Source organism: Lepisosteus oculatus, chromosome 13 (assembly GCF_040954835.1).
Source record: "Lepisosteus oculatus isolate fLepOcu1 chromosome 13, fLepOcu1.hap2, whole genome shotgun sequence".
In the NCBI taxonomy this organism is placed as follows: Eukaryota; Metazoa; Chordata; class Actinopteri; order Semionotiformes; family Lepisosteidae; genus Lepisosteus; species Lepisosteus oculatus.
This window is the reverse complement of record NC_090708.1, coordinates 29,317,222-29,335,388: the sequence shown is the minus strand read 5'-3', so window position 1 is coordinate 29,335,388 and position 18,167 is coordinate 29,317,222. Positions and strand designations below refer to the sequence as shown.

The 18,167-nt window shown below is 35.4% G+C and overlaps 1 protein-coding gene across 1 annotated transcript; it reads left to right on the top strand.

Moving 5' to 3' along the window:
* Window positions 1-8,277: 8,277 nt before the first annotated feature.
* LOC138242144 (uncharacterized) lies at window positions 8,278-17,676 on the top strand. The gene is made up of 6 exons (XM_069197291.1): window positions 8,278-8,443; window positions 9,077-9,436; window positions 11,579-11,611; window positions 11,957-12,082; window positions 14,571-14,641; window positions 14,981-17,676. Exons 1-6 carry the CDS (start codon window positions 8,278-8,280, stop codon window positions 15,110-15,112), a joined length of 888 nt encoding a protein of 295 aa, XP_069053392.1. The 3' UTR covers window positions 15,113-17,676.
* The last annotated feature ends 491 nt before the right edge of the window (window positions 17,677-18,167 follow it).

Here is an 18,167-nt window from a genome sequence, read left to right as displayed (position 1 = left end):
TCAGGGTGTATTTAACCCCTCATGGATGGCATTGTATGAAATGAGTTTGTAGTTCCCCATTTGCCTCTATTATGAGATACCGTGGACACTATTTTATACATTTTAGGAGTGTCCATAGGAAGGTATGTTCTAGAAAGAGTGAACTTCTGTTTTGCCATTATTTATAATAGGGATGTTACGTGTTTACACTTGGTGCTCCTACTAGAGGAGAGGATATGATTAATCTAGGCTTATCACAGAAACTGAAACACATCTGGTTGGTGAGTCTACTGTAGGTAAAATGTTACTGGTACCGCATGTTGTAAAGCTCAGTATTTTCTCTCTTGGCCTGACTTTTTTTAATGTCTGAGTGTTAGAATCCATGTTGTTGCTGGTAAGGGAACGGTAGGTGCTGTGATTGACACAGTCAAAGCCTTGTACAGAGATACCATTGTAGCTGTTTGACAGTATTTTAGATGCCCTTAGTTAAACGCATGCGAGGAAGTACTGCCAAGGGGAGGGGGGGGAGCAAGGATTTTTTCTTTGAGTTTGTGAGGTTATTTTTTGTTATATTGTGTTTCAGAAAGGAAGAAAATAAAAAGAGAAAGAGCTGGAGTAGATCCTCAGATCAGTTTGCTACCAGCAATCAAACAAAAAAAATGAAAAGAATTGTCTCCTCCTGATTGGAACCTTTCTTACTGTCATATAATTTATCAGGCTACCTTTTAATTTCCACTGAGAGAAGGAAGTCACTTGTCATGCAGCTATTTTATTCTTCATTGCACAATATGCTCTAAGTTAGCAAATGAAACATGAACACTTATTGAAATAAATCAAGAATACGATTAACATGAATGTATAAACATCCAAACTATGCTTTATCACATTTAATTATTGGGTTAGCTTTTTATTGAGCCAAAATGTTATAAATGTGTGAATGTCTGTAAAATGGAAATATTTATATTTTTCTCTTTTCTGTTACCTGCCTGACAGCATTTTGTATCCCATTCTGTATATTACTGGAAAATATTAGACCCAACCTGAAGAATTTATGGGGGTAGTGGGACACAGTACTGCAAAGAGTCTCCTAAAGGAACAGAGCTACTAGTACTTATGTGTTTGAGTCTGGAGAATATAGTAAACTCTAAACATTAAGGGAATGCATGGAATCGGAAAATATAAATTGCATAGTACACAAGACTTAACTGGTTTTATTCTAGGAAAGCAGACAAGACTGAGTCATGGGACTCAGAGGATCCAAGGCTAGACTGAGTATAATAGGCTTCGGGCTTCTATTGTGACATCTACTGTAAATTACAGAAATGTTAAAAGTAAACAAAATAAAGTAACTAAAATGTGGTCTGAAATCACCCCTTTAGACACCCCTTTTACTTCACTGGTGTCAGATATGAAAGGCAATAGTCTCCCGTTCTGTCTGCTGTGTGTTGCAGCAGAGGGACTCCCTGCAGCTGAAAGGGGCAGAGTAACTTGCATGCCCTCTAGTACAGTTTACACATGCACGACTTTAAAAGCTAGCAAGACAGGTTTCGATTCACATTAGCTGGCGAGCCTTGTTAAAAAAACTAATGATAATGTAACATGCCACTGTTTGTTCATGAACAAAGTTATACTGAGATTTCCTTACGCGATTAAAAAATAAATAAATAAAAATTTGAATCTCCTGCGGAACACATTCCATTAGAATCAGCGGTTTTACAGTATATATCGCCTTTAAAGGTGGCTTCTCAAAACGCTTTACGGGATAAAAACAACCAGAACAGCAGCAAGTATCTTATTTGCCTTGAGTCCTGTCTACAGTATCTGTCCCCCTACCCCCTCTCTCCCTCAATTCAATTCAATTCAAGGTGTTTTATTTGCATGACAGATGGGTACAATTCTTGTTGGGAATGTATACTTTGATATACATTCACCAAGGGAGCGTCTGCATTTATAACTTAGTTTTTAAAATTAGTCAAGCAATATGAAGCATCTCCTTTTACTTTTAAGTCCCTTAAATACATTGAGCACAGCTTTCTCACCATCCTTACACAAAGCAGAAACTTTCCGATGACTCACAGTACAAGTGGAAAGATTACAGATTTTAATCGTCTTTAATTTTGTCTAATTTTGCCTGTGGAGTGTATCTTCTTAAGCTCTAAATTGCATTTTGAGCGTGGTTTTTTACTTTTTTAAAATTGCATTTTGGGCGCGGACAGCACATACAAGGGTTAATGAACTGCGCCAAGAAATTTAAAATAGTATTATTTAGGTGTGAGGGTAGGAGTGGACCGCAGCAGGCATAATCAGCAAACCAGGAAACAAAGAATAGGACAGGTGAGATGAGTATTCGGAAAGCGAGTGATCAGAAAAAGGAAATGGAAAACGCAGAAAAAGGAAACGCTTTACAGGATAAAAACAATAACAACAGTAGTGGCTGGGCAAACGATTTTTTTTTATCGAAATACAAATTGAGATACTGTACTGTATAATGATGTGCATGAACAAAGGTATACTGCAATTTTCCTTAGATACGCGATTAATGCTTCGTAGGAGGAGGCGGTCTTTTCCTCTTGTCTAACAGTCTGTCCACAAACAAAATATTCCTGTTAGACAAGAGGAATTGAAAAAAAAAACAATTTTGTCAATGAAAACTGGTGTGTGTGTCTCTCTCTGCTGGATGTCCCTCTCACAAACTGCTGAATGAATAAAATAATTTTATTGAAAACGCGTTTGCGATTGTCTGGTATTTAATTTGGTCCCTTTTAACTCTTTTCGATCTACTGTATTGCTTTGAGATGCCACTTTTAAAGGCGATGTAAAATAAATGTAAAATAAAGTTTTTTATTATTGTTATAGAGAAACATGATCAGATTTTCCCTGGTTCAGAAAAAAGATCTAAAGTGCTACACATAGCTTTCTTAATTCGATGTATTTAAAGCAGTGAACTACTGTAGGTGTCACATAACATTCAGAAATACAATCACGTATTTGACAAATAAATACGATTATAATCTAATCCTTCCACGTTTGATCCCAAAATCCCAAGAAATATAAATCTTGACGGGTAGAAAGCTATGCTGAAAGTTTATTAAGATACTTAGAAGACAAAGATACTGTATGAATTTATGTTGCATTAACCTGATTATGATTAAAAAACACATATAATTAAACACGCGTTTGCGATTTAAATCAGAACACGATTTAAATCAATATAAATGTTTATATTGTAACACATACTGTCCAGCCTCCATTTCTCTATAAAAATGTACTCTGTTGCAAACACACACACAATAGAAGCAGGAAGCAGAAGCAGGGACCGTTGTCAAAAATGACTTAGAATCGATCATGTTGCGATATTTTGAAATATAAAAGTCAATTGATTGTCCATAATATCGCTATTCTATTTTTTCGAAGAAATGTTTGTTAAAAGAAAAGTCCAGCACCAGCTGGATTCAAACACACAACTTGCCAGTTGGTAGTTACACACGTAGACCAGTAGGCTACAAGACAGCTTGCATGAACAGGGAGGCGAAACAGCCCTACACAGCCTTGTCGCAGCACACGAATACCGTTATTAAATTCTTTAGATACGCGATTCCATATTATATTAGCAGAAAAGTTAAAACTACCACTTTTTCACACGCTATTTCACATGCTAGTTAAATACTTCTATGCTTAAAATTGTTAGGGAGAAATGGAATACCGGTGTGTATTTTTCCTTTAAAGTGCCGATTCCTGGAATCTGACTGGCTGACACCCCTCTGAAGTGGTTCCATAAAATCTGGTATACGGAAAAGAAAGCGTTGATAAATACAAGTGTCTTTTAATACACTCTTTGCTGTGCTCTTGAGGATCCTTGTGATATTTTAAGCTCTAGTTGAATGATAAGTGTCGCATTTTAAATCATTTTCGTAGTTCAAATTATGAAATGCCCTGTTAAAAGCAAGGAAGTTTTTATGCCCGTTGAAGTAAAACAAAATGCCTGACAAAGTATGGCTTGGATAGATTCCAAGTGCTTGTACAAATGTGCTAAAGAAATTATACTTTGAGTATACAGCTTGTCCAAAGTCATCCATTATTAATACTATTAGTAATATCTTCAGTAAAGGCTTTGATGCATAAATATTTCTGATAAAGGTAGGTTGTGTACTTTTGTCCAACTGAGAAATCTTGCTTTCATAAAATATACCAACATTTTAATGACTGATGATTAACATGCTGTAATACACAGTTCAAAATTAAAGGCTCAAATGCTGTACATGACAGGTTAAGCTCCCCCTGGCAGTTTTACAAGGCGACGCCGGATAGTTAACCACGTGACACAACATTAACTGCGTGATACCGCGTGATAATGCGACACGGCCACCGGGGTATGCCGCGAAATACCTCACCCATTTTGAATGGCTGCATCTGTACCACTGGCACAGTTTTACAGTCTTTTATCAAAGGGGCCTCTTTTGCTATATTCCTCTGAATTTAAGGAGAGGCACCAGGCTTTTTTGTCAAGGCACAGAAAGATTATTAGCAATCTTTAATAACTCTTAATTCTAAGTTAAATTATAAACTTTGTTCCTATAATAGTATAGTTTTTCTCTCTGCATAAAAACCCTATAGGGTAACTTAAATATTCAGTATAGGACAGTATTAAAATGTACAGAAAAACAAAATCTATTAAATGAAAGATGTTCATACTGTATCTTACTAATTATTTTAATTGCTTTTATTACAGCTTAAAACTGTTTGTAATCATGGGGGTTATATTTTTAGAAATCAGAAAATGATGTGCAACGTTTGTGATGTTCAGTTAGTTGCAAAAGCTTGGTGATTTCCAGAGGCCGACAGACTTTGCCGAAAAAAGGAAGGTTAAATGGTAGACAGGGAAGATTCTGAGAATCAGAGACAGGACTGGATTCAGGCAAGGAACAGGGCTGGATTCAGGAAGGAAGTAGTCGGTAGGACAGAGTTCAGACAAGTTTTGTTAGGTCAGGTTTAAGACACAGGTATAGGGTTTTAGTTCGCAAGTAGCATGTCAGAAGACAGGACTGGGCTGGATTGAGCTGAAAAATTAATAGCTAAGTAACTCAAGTGACAGAGAACCTTCCCTGTGGCGCTTACTTGAGGGAATGCTGCATCCATGGGCTGTGAGACACTGCCGGTCTCAGTGTGACAACTTAAGATTGTATATACACTCCATGGGTTAGACACTTTTTTAATAACAGACATTTCACAATTGTTACATAGTGTATTAAAACCTTTAGGATTGATGGACTGCCTTACAAAACAACACCTTTGTAAGTTATTTGACAAGAATTATGTAACAAAAGCAGTGAGTTGTTGGGACAGGTTTCTGGAAATCCCCCAGTAGATGCAAATGAATTTGTGAGCAGACATCTGAGCTTAGCAGTTCAGATCAGTTCTGCTGAGTGTAGGTTAGCAGTGAGCTCAGTAATCTTGCTAAGGCTCCACAGGACAGATCCACTCTATTAAGTTAGTATTAGATACTTTTACAGAGGTAATTCTAAGAGAGCTGCTCAGGGTAGGTAAAGTAGGACAATGGAATACAGAAGTCAGGATAGGAATCAGAACATAAGGACTAGTGATGGTAACAGCACTATTTTTCTGCATGATAGGAGCCAGCAAGAGCACCAATTTACAGGTAGAGAAGTCAAGTCACAGGAGATAATTTGTGGTCATTCCTGGTTGCTTGATATCAAGTTTTGTAATTCTTTGTGTTCCAATGATAATTTGTTCTTCTTCCTGATGCCTCGATAGGCTCTTTTTTATCTTGAAGTGATGTCAAATACTCTGTTTCTGTTATATCAAGCATGCATTTTCTTAGTTCAGGCGGGTAGCTGCGTCAGGATGTGTAGCCTGCAAAGGATCAAATAATAGGTTTATTCCATACTGAAAAAAGAAAACACAATTTTTCGGTTGTGGAGCCTTCTTGGGGTGTAAGAAGGCTCCACAGCCGATACATTTTCTTATGCATGTTTGGGTCACTGGGGGAAGTTTTTCAGTATAAACCACAAAAAAAATTAAAAAAGGCTTAAAGCAGTTCTTCTGTAGAATGGCTACACAATTTGCAGTGAGATATGAGACCTATAGAACGTCAAATAGAACGGAAACATCAGAGTTAAAACTGAAGCTGCTTCAAATTCTCTCCTAAACAGCGCATCCCCACAGCTTGAAACAGAAACCAGAGCATCATAAACTGGGTCCATTCTCAACCTCCCGAACAATGAATAGTGCAAAATGATGCCTCTTAGACTGGTTCAAATGAAGGGAGACTAACTTGAAAATAATAATATTGCTGGTTAATTATTTAACATGCTTAAAGTCATTAGCCGGTGCGTAAACAATAGGTAGGAAAACATAATACTCCTGCTCATTTACAGTACAGTTACATTATTACAGCCATTAGTAAATGAATAAACATTAGGTACTATCCTGTGCTATGTGCAATTAAAAAACAGAAACTTCTTGCTTGTACTGCAAGGGATCACTGTATTTACTGTGAGAATATCAATTTGAATAACTATTTGAAACTTATGAGGTACACAGAAACAAATGTTATTGTCAATAGCTGATTGATGTAATCTGATGTTATTAATTCATATATTTGTAATCCCTGTGTGATCAATTAACCATTTTTATTTGCATTTAATTACTCTGGTTTATTTGCTACATATTTTGGTGTTGTATTTATAAATTGTATATATTGTATATTTAGAATCTATGCGTGACTGCTTGTTAATCTGTTTGGGTGATTTCTAACTGCCATAATGGCACTCTCGCAATTGGCTGTTCCCATTACTTACTGTTTGAGTAAATTAAACACCCTTACATTGCTACAGATGTAAAAATATGTCTATCACCAGTGGTTAACATTAGTGCTACCAAAGTCTGCATCAATTATATCAATAATAATATTTGCATTTATATATTTTTTTCCTCCCAAAGTGATTTACATATAGGAGTGAATTCACTTCATCCACTATATCACTTTTGTGAATGCAGCAGTCACTATTTACCAGCACACTTACTAGACAGTAGGTCAGGTACAGAAAGTAAAAGTGAGAAATTAATTCACAAATTTAATTAGGAAATGTTCAAAAGGCTAGGCTGAATTTTAGCCAGAACTTTAAGATAATATTTTAAATTTCCAAAAAATTAAAGTACTCATGATCTTATCTGGACAGTGCCACCCACAATACAGCATCTCCTGCATACTAGTAGCATTTTGTAGCAAATGTGTGAAGCATTTTGAGAATATAAGATGCACCAAGAAGGCAGAAAATCAATGGAAAAGCTGTAACATTATAGAAAGGCATTAGAACAATAAACACGTCCACATTCTCTGTTAAAGTGCAAGTTTTAGCTTTCCACGTATTTCATTAACCTCCTGCAGAGATAAATGAAAGAAGAACAACACTGCGTCAATTAATCTCTGATAATAAGACTCATTTTTACATAAAATAAAACTGAATTTGAGACTTAAATAAGGGTTAATTTAAATATCTGTCAGAGCTAAATCAACAATTATTTATTTACTGAAGAACAATAAAATGAATAACAAGAGCTGGCCAGTTAGTTGCACTTTTTGCTGATACTCATTTCACAAATCTATTTATGAAAATTGCATAATTCAACATGCTATAACTATAACAAACTGACCAGAGGGCCTTGGAATATGATCATCTGTATCTGCCCATATGCCACCTAATGGATGACCTTGGCTCACTTGGCTCACTTGAATTGGGGTAATACTATATATTGTAGATCAGATCACCATTCAGCAAATCTGCCTAAAAATTAACCACATAGTCCAGGATTTCCATTTTTCTATAGAGTGTCACTCTTCTTCAGTCTGAATATACAGTAAAGCTCATTTACTGGCTAAGAAGAGGGGCTCATCTGTTTGATAATTCAGCCAGACCGAAGGGAAGTCATTAATATGCATTTATTTAATAAGGCCCAAAATAAGGTGACTGGTATCTATCTACCTCTCCTGTTATTTGGAATAAATGAAAAAGGTGTTGCAAGCTTTTAATTAAATACTGTATGTAATTTAAATGTGTTAAAACACCTGGATGAAAACATAAATGATACTAATGAAGGACTTATTTTGCGATCTGACATTTACAGCAGTAGTAGGTGCTCTCAATAGTACTGTATGTGTGTAAACTTTCATTACAAGCTTATTATGTTATAGACACAGCAATAAGCAACACAGTCAATGTTTTACATCTGAGACATTTATTGTGCTGAATTACATATGTTTTTACACCCTATTAAATGATGACGTGTGAACGGCCCGCCTATCTTACAGTGCAGTGTCCTTACCCTCCCCTATTTATTTCCAGTGTGTTTTCTGGGTTCGGTCATCACTGTAACAGCCAGAAGACCTCAGGAGAAGACAGCATGTTTGCAGCTTCTATTCTATCTGTCACTCTATACACAATAAGTAAGTTTGGTTCAATATTATAAACACAATTGTTAAAGAACATTCTTGAAAACATTTTTATTAGACTGACCTTCTGTTTGTTTTAATACTTAATTGAAAAAACAGTGAAAATGCCGAGCTAATTGAAAAATTAATTTTAGTATTCCAAATCCGCGAGTATACATTCAGCACTGACAAAGTTTAAATAATTTGTCAAAGTTATCAATGATTACTTAAGACTTAATGATTTATAGTATTCCACTGGATGTACTATCCTCCCTGTAAAATATAATCACTATATAAAAACTGATTACGTAAAGAAAATAAATTTTTTTGGTTTTCTTTAAAATATTTTTCAGACTATTAAATGAAACATATCAACAATACTATATATGTTCTACATATGTTAAAAAGTGCATTATCTTTATATGCTCTACAAATGTTAAAAAGTGCATTATCTTTATATTATCTTAATTTAGATGTAAGTTCTATTTTATGAATTAATTTCTTTGTCACTTAGCTATACCAAATCTTAAAATATATGGTTTTATATTTGAACACTTGCAATTCAACACTTTTTTAAACAACTTGTCTGAAAATAAAAAAAAAGTTAAGCCTTCTTGTCAGTTTAAATAAGTTGTTCTCTCTTGTTAGTAGTTCTAGGTCTGGCTCCTGGAGGTGCCGTCTCTCAGCCATCTCTCTCACTGACAGTGAAGCCTGGAGACACTGTCACCTTGCAGTGCTGTGTTCTGATGAGAGACCCAGGTCACCTGGCCTGGTTCAAACAGGACACAGGTCGGGCTCCTCTGTGTATACTGTCCACCTACAGCAATGTGAATGGATCAACAATTCATAATGGATTCAGCATAAATCGTTTTAAAATTCAGAAGGGCAGCAGCAGTTTTAACCTCAGTATCTTGCACGTGGAGCTCTCGGATGCTGGGCTGTATTTCTGTGGAATGATCCCCACCACACATATGGAATTTGGGAATGCAACTCTTCTACAGTTTGAAGGTAAACAAATTATCATTAAAATGTATTTGACTGATGACTTTATCCAAAGAATTTGAACATCAAACCTAAAATACAGTTATCTACACACAGGTCATCACTGTTGTGTCATAACATGCCTTTGGATTGGCCTTAAAAACACATTCACAATGTATTCTTTAAAATTGTACTCCACAATTTAGTTCCAGTTTTAAACGTGTAAAAATAAAAAAGTAACCATACAGTATATCATAATGGATATTATAATGATGGCATAGACTGTACAGTGAACATTACTGCCTTGCACCTCTGGGGATCTGGGTTCAATTTCAGACCTGGGCAGTGAGATGTGAAGGAGGTTGTGTTCATCAGTTGGGCCAGTAAGTAGTCAGGAATTGAGACAAGAACACACCTTAGGCAAGTTACACTTAACAAAATAAGTATTTTACAGAGAAATAATTGAAAAAATAAAACAACAATTGGTTCACTTCCTTCTAATGGGTATATTCTTTAAAAATAACTTATACTGCATACCGAGGAAGCTGGTCTGCCCTGATAAAATAAAAAGCACAAAAACAAAAAAAAACACTTGTCACCAACACAGTGGAAAAAAAAAATCTCATATCCAAAACAAATATAAATTTCTTCTCAAAGTCAGAAAAATAAATCTTGCCATTTCATCGTTAAAAAAAACAAACAAACAGATCCAGTCTTGCCTTCTTAACAGTATAAAATTAGATATGAATAGACTGCCTCAGCAATTGGTCTTTCTTTTATTCCTTTTCTTAGTAATCATTAGACTTTCTTCCTTGAATTCCAAAACAAAACTTGATGTGTTCCCTTTTTCTCATCACCTTTCTTTCTCATCTAAAGAATACTATCGTGGATCTCTTGCTTATTTATTTACTTTATTCTGTACTTCTTTTGAGAAAATGGAGGTCGCTTTGAGTTGGCCATTCAATGTCCAGTGTTATGATTATAGCTTCAGGACTTCAAATTCTCACCAGTAGTGAGAGGCTTGTGTCAAGGAAATGTCTGCTCATTCTGAGAGATTAAATAGTGCCGTGACCCTTTGTCTCTTAACAATTGTCTCTACAATTTGATCCACTGATTTGGGTTTTGCATGCCTCAAAAAACTGGTAATCTACAGAAAAAGTGCTCAAATTACTATTTATTCAACAATCTTGGGATCTAGAAGTTCTTCAGGTCATAGTCATTTTCTGGCCAGGTGAATCAAATCACACATTTGAGACCTTGATGGTTTCTCCAGTTAGTATACCCAGCTATGGAACCTTTGGGCTCATACAGTAGTATTCAACCCCAACCAGGGAAAGATTTCTTTCTTAAGTTCATCAAAGTTTTCTGTATCTTGATGCTCCAAATTGAAATAAGCCTTCTGTGCTTCTCCTACTAGCAAAGGGGCTAATATGCCAGCCCACTGTTCCCAAGGCAATTTATTCCTGATTGTAGTCCATTTCGAGATATCCTTCCACACCATCTAAATGTGTCATCTTCTGTAGTCCTGGATAACTCATATTGGAGATTGGTACAGTAGTACTTTTAATTAATGGTTAGTAGTAGTAGTAGTTTCTTTGTGTAGTAAATTCCAGTAATATTTCCATTCTGGAAAAAGATGCCTACAGGAGAAGACAGGGAAAACTTAGTTCATGGGTTTCTTCTTCCTTCCTTCCTATAACAGTAAGCACTCAAAAATACTAAAGTACCTGTAGTACCTAAGGTACTATCTGCGCAGAGTTTGTATGTTCTCATGTGTTCGCATGGGTTTCCTGTAGGTAGTCCAGTTTCCTCCCACAGTCCAAACAAATACTGGTAGCCTAATTGAATTCTGAGAAAATTTGTGTGTGTTGGAGTCCGTTCTTGCCCTGCAATTAGCTGGCATCCCGCCCAGGCTGTATCCAGCCTTCTGCCCACTGCTTGGTGAGATCCCCTTGTGACTCTGTATTGGATAAAGTGGTTAGAATATTGTTGGACAATGATGCCATACATTTATAAAATAATCTTTAGAAAGAGGGGTGACATTTTAACTTTACTTTGTATTTGTAATGTTGTTTATATTTAAGTTTACATTTTTTATATTTTGTGTTTATATTTAAGTTTTCTTTATATAATTGATGTTCTTATTCTTCTTATTTATGAATGAAAAAGCCAATGAAACCGCAGCTGAGAAGCCAAATCCAGGTAATTGTCTCTGCATATCTATTCTCATTAGCACTTTAGGTTTTCCAAATTTTGAAATGCACGGAAACAAGTTATCAACATCAAATTATTTATATAATTCCTATATAATATAAATTATATATAAAATATTCCTAACAATATAAGTTTACAAATTGTTTATACCATAACTGAGAACACATTTTTATTAATAGAATTCAATCACAAATAAGTGGAAGTTCTTGGCAGGTTAATGACACTATTAATATCTAATGTGTTGTAAAGAATTCATGAATGGCAATTGCAGTGCGTATTTGTCAGTTTTTCTACAATATCTTTAGAGTGAGTACTTTTGTATTAATTGAACAGGGCCATGTGACGAGTATGGTCTTCTTACAGTCCTGGCTCTGGCTGGCGTGAGTGCCGTGCTCTTGATAACCATCGTTGTCCTTATTTATCGACTGAACAAGAGAAGAAGATATTATCACAGTACAGGTATTCAGTCTATTCAGGTTTGAATTAAGCCAGTACATGGCTTGAGAGAAATGCTGCACATATGAACAGGATCATATTGAAATGCATATAATGTATTGATGTGCTACAGAACCAGTTCACCTTAGAAATAAGAAACAGGAAACGTCAACCATACAACCATACAGCAGTGAGCATCAAATGTCAGCTGGCTCAGAACTCGATGAGACAACAATAAAAATGGGCACTCCATGTTAACAGTAACACAATGTGAAACTGCCTTCACTCAAGCTATTTATTCTACTTTACTTCTTTTGAAGTGTAGTGTGCTCTCTGAAGGCACCAGTTCTGTAGGATATGGACATTTACTGGGACAATTATTCACTGTAGCAGTAAATCACAAAATTATTATTTTAATGGCCTTAGAATCCAACAATGCGATATAACTCAAACAACGCACACACACACAGGTACTAATACACGATGATACATTTATTAATACATAGAATATGCATATAAACCTAACAGATCTTATCGAGAGGGTTATCAGAATACAAAAGGTATATATTCAGTCAGTTACGAAGCGTTACATATATCAAGAGGATATACGTTCAGTATATCATTCATTTAGACCGTTTCGTAAATTAACTTGGTTATGACTTCTACATTAGATACTCAAAACAAGTACATAACTCTTAGGAATAAAATTGATATCAACTGGTTGGGATAACAATTGAATTCTCGCACAGTAATGCAGTTGAATATTCATCCAATCTCTGGGGATTCAGATCTCCTGCGGGCACAAAGAAACAGTTGCACGCTGTTGCTGTCCAATCCGCGCTCCAAAATTGTTTAAGTTCCAACATTAATATTGTTTATGGCCTTCACACGTGTTACAATATGCTCCTATTCTTTTTATGCTCAGGTAGTAAGATTTCCCTTCAGTGGTAAAATTCCATATAAATATTCAATACTACAACTGGCACAGTAAAGACGTTTACTGTAAATCTTTCTACGACAGACCAATGGACCACGAGTGCCCCTGTCGGTCAACCAATCACATACCACGGTACGCGCGTCATCGTGCGTCACAATACGCGACGCCGTAGCCAAATACCTCCGGTACGTGTGTGTACCGCGCACTTTGAATGGCTGCGTCTGTATATACTAATATTCATATTTATTATTAAAACTCTCATTACATAAATGATAGTAATAGAAAATGGATCATTAAACTAACTGTATTAAAATGGTTAGATTCAGAAATAGTTTCTCTTTTTTTTTCATTGTGTATGTAATGTGTATTACTAAAATAAGAGTGTCTGAATTTAATGTTGAGTAAATCAGAAAAGGGACATGATCCTTATGGAAAAAACACTGAAAACATCAGTTTCTACCCTGATGAAATTACAAAACAGAAAACAACGTCTTTCCACAAATTTAAAAAGTAGCTTTGTAAAAATACAATAAAAAAAGCAATTATTATCATCATATTCAGCTAATAAATCAGTAAAAAAATGAAATAAAAAAACTTATGCCAAATCAGTTTTATTGCCTGTTTGAAAATATTTGAAGAACAAAAGAAAGAAAATTGTCTCTTTGAATTAAATAATATGAAATATTGCACTGTTTATGAGGAAAGGAACAAATGTTTCTATTCAAATTCAGGACAGTTTACTGAAGACAAAATATCCAGTCTACACTGATCTGCTATTGTTATTAATATTTATTATATTGGTCAAGACGTGCTTGATATACATTTTGCAGTTCTCTGTCTTCAATATTTTTTCTTCTCTATCATTTAACACTCTCTTTCTCTTTCATAATTCATTGGCTTTTTAACAACAGGAGTTAGTCGTGAAGTCACACTTAACTATTCCACCATAGTTCAGTGGTTTTAATCACATTCCTAGCCTACAGGCTGATGAAGAAGCACAAAACAGGTCAGTTTTTATAAATTACCTGCACATGATGAATAAAATCCATAATCAAAATTAAGTCTGATAAATCATAAAATTTGTTAGTAACTTTTGATCTTTTGCTTTAAGTTTATGCCATTGTTTTAGTACTTAGAGGTTTAAATTAAATGTTCTACTACAAGGTTTTTTGGTTTCTTAACATACAGTATTTATAGATATATCTATCTACAGTTTTTTACTGTTTCCCCACCCAATTTGAAATTTCCAGATATTTTTAGACTTGTCTAATGAAATGAGACATCCAGTCCTGCTCCTACAACATGCCAGCATGCACAGCCAATTTGTCATTTGTGAGCTCCACAGTCCCTAAATGCAAATGTACTGGAAGAATACAAGGATCTTTACTGGCATCACTGCAAGCCACATGCCAAGTCACGAGACTCATTAGTGTTGGAAAGCAATGTGCAGATGAATCACAAATAATAATAACTCATCACTCAAAATCATATTTTACTAGGAAAATTGACACTTAAATAATTCGTTTTGCTGTTGTTACTGTGCACAAAGGCTAATTTTTCTCATTCTGTTTTCAGCTTTCTCCAAAGATACACATCTTGGTGCATTTTTCCATCAGTGCACGAGAGAAAGCTCAATTTACAAACAGGTACAACAGCAACCTCTGAAAATAAATTACTCTATTTCTAACATAAAAGGTTTAAAGAACATGTGTTAATTCATACAGAATAGCTTTTTTAATTGAATTATTGAATAATTATTAATCACTGAGCTGAAAATGTTTTCCCTTTCTTTTTTTCTGCCACTTGGACATCACTTCATTAAACATACAGTAGATTTGTATTATTTTTTGTTGGTATTTGAAACAACAACAACAAAAGAATATAGAACATTAGTAGAATAAATGTGTAAATTGTGTGCAGTTAAATTACATAAAGTTAGGCATTATCTGATTTACAGTATGTGTAACTCCTTTTCTCTTTTTTAGAACCAGGACACAGAAGTGCTGAATCACGCTGCCTTGAGTTTTACTGAGAGTAGTTCTAGGCCTGGGAGGAAGATGACTGAGATGGACAGACAGGCTATGTATTCCCAGGTCCAGTACAAGCAGTGTAATTGAGTGTTCTGGAGGGTGTGCCTGTCTCCAGGGAGGAAAGAGCCATTTCAAGATGAATTAATTACTGTCATGTTCTCCTCCACTGGAGCACTGCAAAGGAAACTAGCTTTATCATGGTAACTGATGATGGCTCTACTCACCTGTCAGTCAGCCGGTTGCCGGTACAAAAACATACTTGAAGCCTGTTCCATCTGTGTGTCATTTACTACCACATTCTTCTCAAGTGGATCAGCCCATTTAAAATCTGTTTTGGCCTTGCCCGGGGCCCCGTTATACAGTTTTGCCTGGAGCTTCAGTTGAGTTCTCAAGTGTTGTATAACCTCCCTTGGAGGTTTCCTCCACTCTCTGGATTCCTAGCTTCGCTTTGTCTCAACCTTGCCTTTGGATTTTCCCTATGCTTGCTCTAGTCTTTCACACAAATGGATCTTTATAGCTTGTCTCAACCATGCCTTTGGATTCTCCCTGTTCTCCACAACAGTGTCTACTTAGATTTCATCCTTGCTTTGCTAGAACACATCTCTGGACTGTGTTTGCCCATTTCCCTCAGCTGCTCTTATGTTAACCTCATGACGCCAGACTGCTGCATTACTCCATTATGAGCAGCAATATTACAATAACCTGCTTGTTTCAAAAATATAATCTGATCAAATAGCTTAATCTACCATGATGTGGGGTACAGTATACACAGGGCCATATTCTCCAAAGCACTTACAGCAAAAAATCCCCACAGTTATTTCCTCTTGAATGAACTTTTATTCTAGCTATTTTCACTTGAGAGTTCTTTATCTTAGAGAGTTCTGTTTGTGTATGTAAAGATAAAATACATAAAGAATATGTATGTGCTGAATAAATATTGAAAGCCCCAGAAGGAGAGTGAATATGTCTAGTCTTAACATGAACTCCCATTTACAAATTTCAAAAAAAATATTTGTGTGTCTTAAAATATTTAACGTAGTGTGGCAAGTTTGTCTCCAAATGCTAAGGAATTGGAATTTGATTAAATATGCAATTGAGGTTATTTAGTACTCATCTCACAAAAAAAACATCAATCAACAAAATATCTTTTTAGATTCTCTAAGGGGTCACTATTCACATTCTATTCAAATTAAATTTCTCTCCAAATTGTATTAACCATTAGTCATCTGCTAAATGGATAGTTATATATAAAAAATCTCTGTGGTGGTACTATAAAAGTTTTATTATTCTAAAGAAATTGATTATTTTAAATTCTTGTATCTTTCAGCTGAGCTGAGATGATATCAAATTAATAAATAATTGTGTCTTTTACACAAGGGTGTCTACATCCTTAATAATAGCAATGCAATTTCTTTGACTTCCACTGAACACTTATTCTGTATGCCACAAATGAACTGCAGAAAGATGTTATTTTCATAATTCTTACTGAAATCTCCAGTAAAGCAGAGCATGTGGAAAAGGAGGGAAATTAAGGTGGAAACCTTCAACATGATGACTGTTGACAGCTTGTTTGACTTTTTATACAATTCTGAGTAAAAAGGGGGAAATAGCCACATGTTTTCAAGGGTTTTATAATTTCTTTAGAATAACATGTGTGACTTTAAATCAAACCTGTATCTATTTTATAATTTATTTTGGGAAAACATCATTGCTTAAATTATAAAGAAATCTGGTATTAGATTCTTTCACATTCTGAATGCAGTGGTTTCTCTGTCGTTGACTCTGATCAAATAAAGAGCATAAAAATATTAAACGAGCATGAAAACATGATTTTACTGGGCACTGTGAAGAATCTGTTTCACATGGAACAAAAGAACACACAGAATGAAAGAAAAAGTAAAACTGTTATAAAATGTGTTAAACAAAAAATGGGTACCAGACACTGTTACCATATCTGGAAGAAAGCACTCATTTACATTTCAATGAAATCAGTGATTTTAGCAGCCAGCAAATGTTTTTCTCAATATCCTGTGTGGTGGAGTTTGTATCCTTGACTGGACGCACTGTATGCAATTGTTTTTCCTGTGAAATTTCTTTCTCTTCTGAAGCAACCAGTACATAATGGTTTAAATACAAGCCAATGAGAGATAACCAACTGGTACTAGGTATGGGCTGACAGTCATCGAGCAGAAAATAATATAAACAACAAATGAGAAACTATGGGCTTGGAAAAATAGTTTTTAATTTCACCATAGTTTCTATTATTAACCTCAGACAGCTGAAGAAAGATGTGAAGACGGGGGTTTGAATTTAATCCTTTCTGTAGGGGGTTTAGACTTCTAAGTCACAAGCTGGGGTTTATGGCAGGAAAGGGGGTTAACTGATAAGGATTGCAGATGCAAGCTAGGAACCCCCCTGGGTGTAATGTTAAACTGACCATTTGTCCAGAACATCGTAAACTGGCCAAATACCATGAACCCCCCTCTTTACCATCAGACCGAGTGACGTCAGAAACGGAGAAGAAAACACTATATAACCCAAAAGTTTGTAACAGTACGGCGAACAATACTTCGGTTTTGTTGTTTCTTGCGGGAAACAAGACTTCGGCTTTATTGTTCCTTGCATGCAATAAACTCATCTGTTTTACTTCATCTCAGGATCAAGAACCTTATTTCTTCTGTTACAACACAGCCATGATCACACTGATCCCTCTGTCTCTGTTCTCAAAGAACGATTTCTCAACTGCCATGACAGAAAGGCAACAGAAACTAAACTCATCCTGAAACTAGGTTCACACCTTCACCCTTCTCTGAATGATAGACTTATTTTTGTGTAATCTTCTCTATTCTCTATTCTATTTTTATTGTTTTGGCTCTGTACTCCAGCACATTGGATTTGAAATGAAACAATGTCTATGAGGTTAAAGTGCCGAATGTCAGCTTTAATTCAATGGTATTTACCTCTATATTGTCTGAAACATATAGGAATCAAAGCCCTTTTAATACATAGTTCTCCCATTTTAGGAGACCAAAAGTAATTGGACAATTGGCTGCTCAGTTGTTTCTTGGCCAGCTGTGTGTTGCTGCATCATTAGTTCATGCACAAATGAGCTAACAAAAGGTCTACAGTTGATTCTAGATGT

Bases quoted from the DNA above. Each gene is read 5' to 3' on its own strand.
- LOC138242144 (XM_069197291.1), top strand. From the start codon at position 8,278: ATGACGTGTGAACGGCCCGCCTATCTTACAGTGCAGTGTCCTTACCCT. The intron at 11,612-11,956 runs GTAATTGTCTCT...TTAATTGAACAG, and splicing joins AGCTGAGAAGCCAAATCCAG to GGCCATGTGACGAGTATGGT. The intron at 14,642-14,980 runs GTACAACAGCAA...TCTCTTTTTTAG, and splicing joins AAAGCTCAATTTACAAACAG to AACCAGGACACAGAAGTGCT.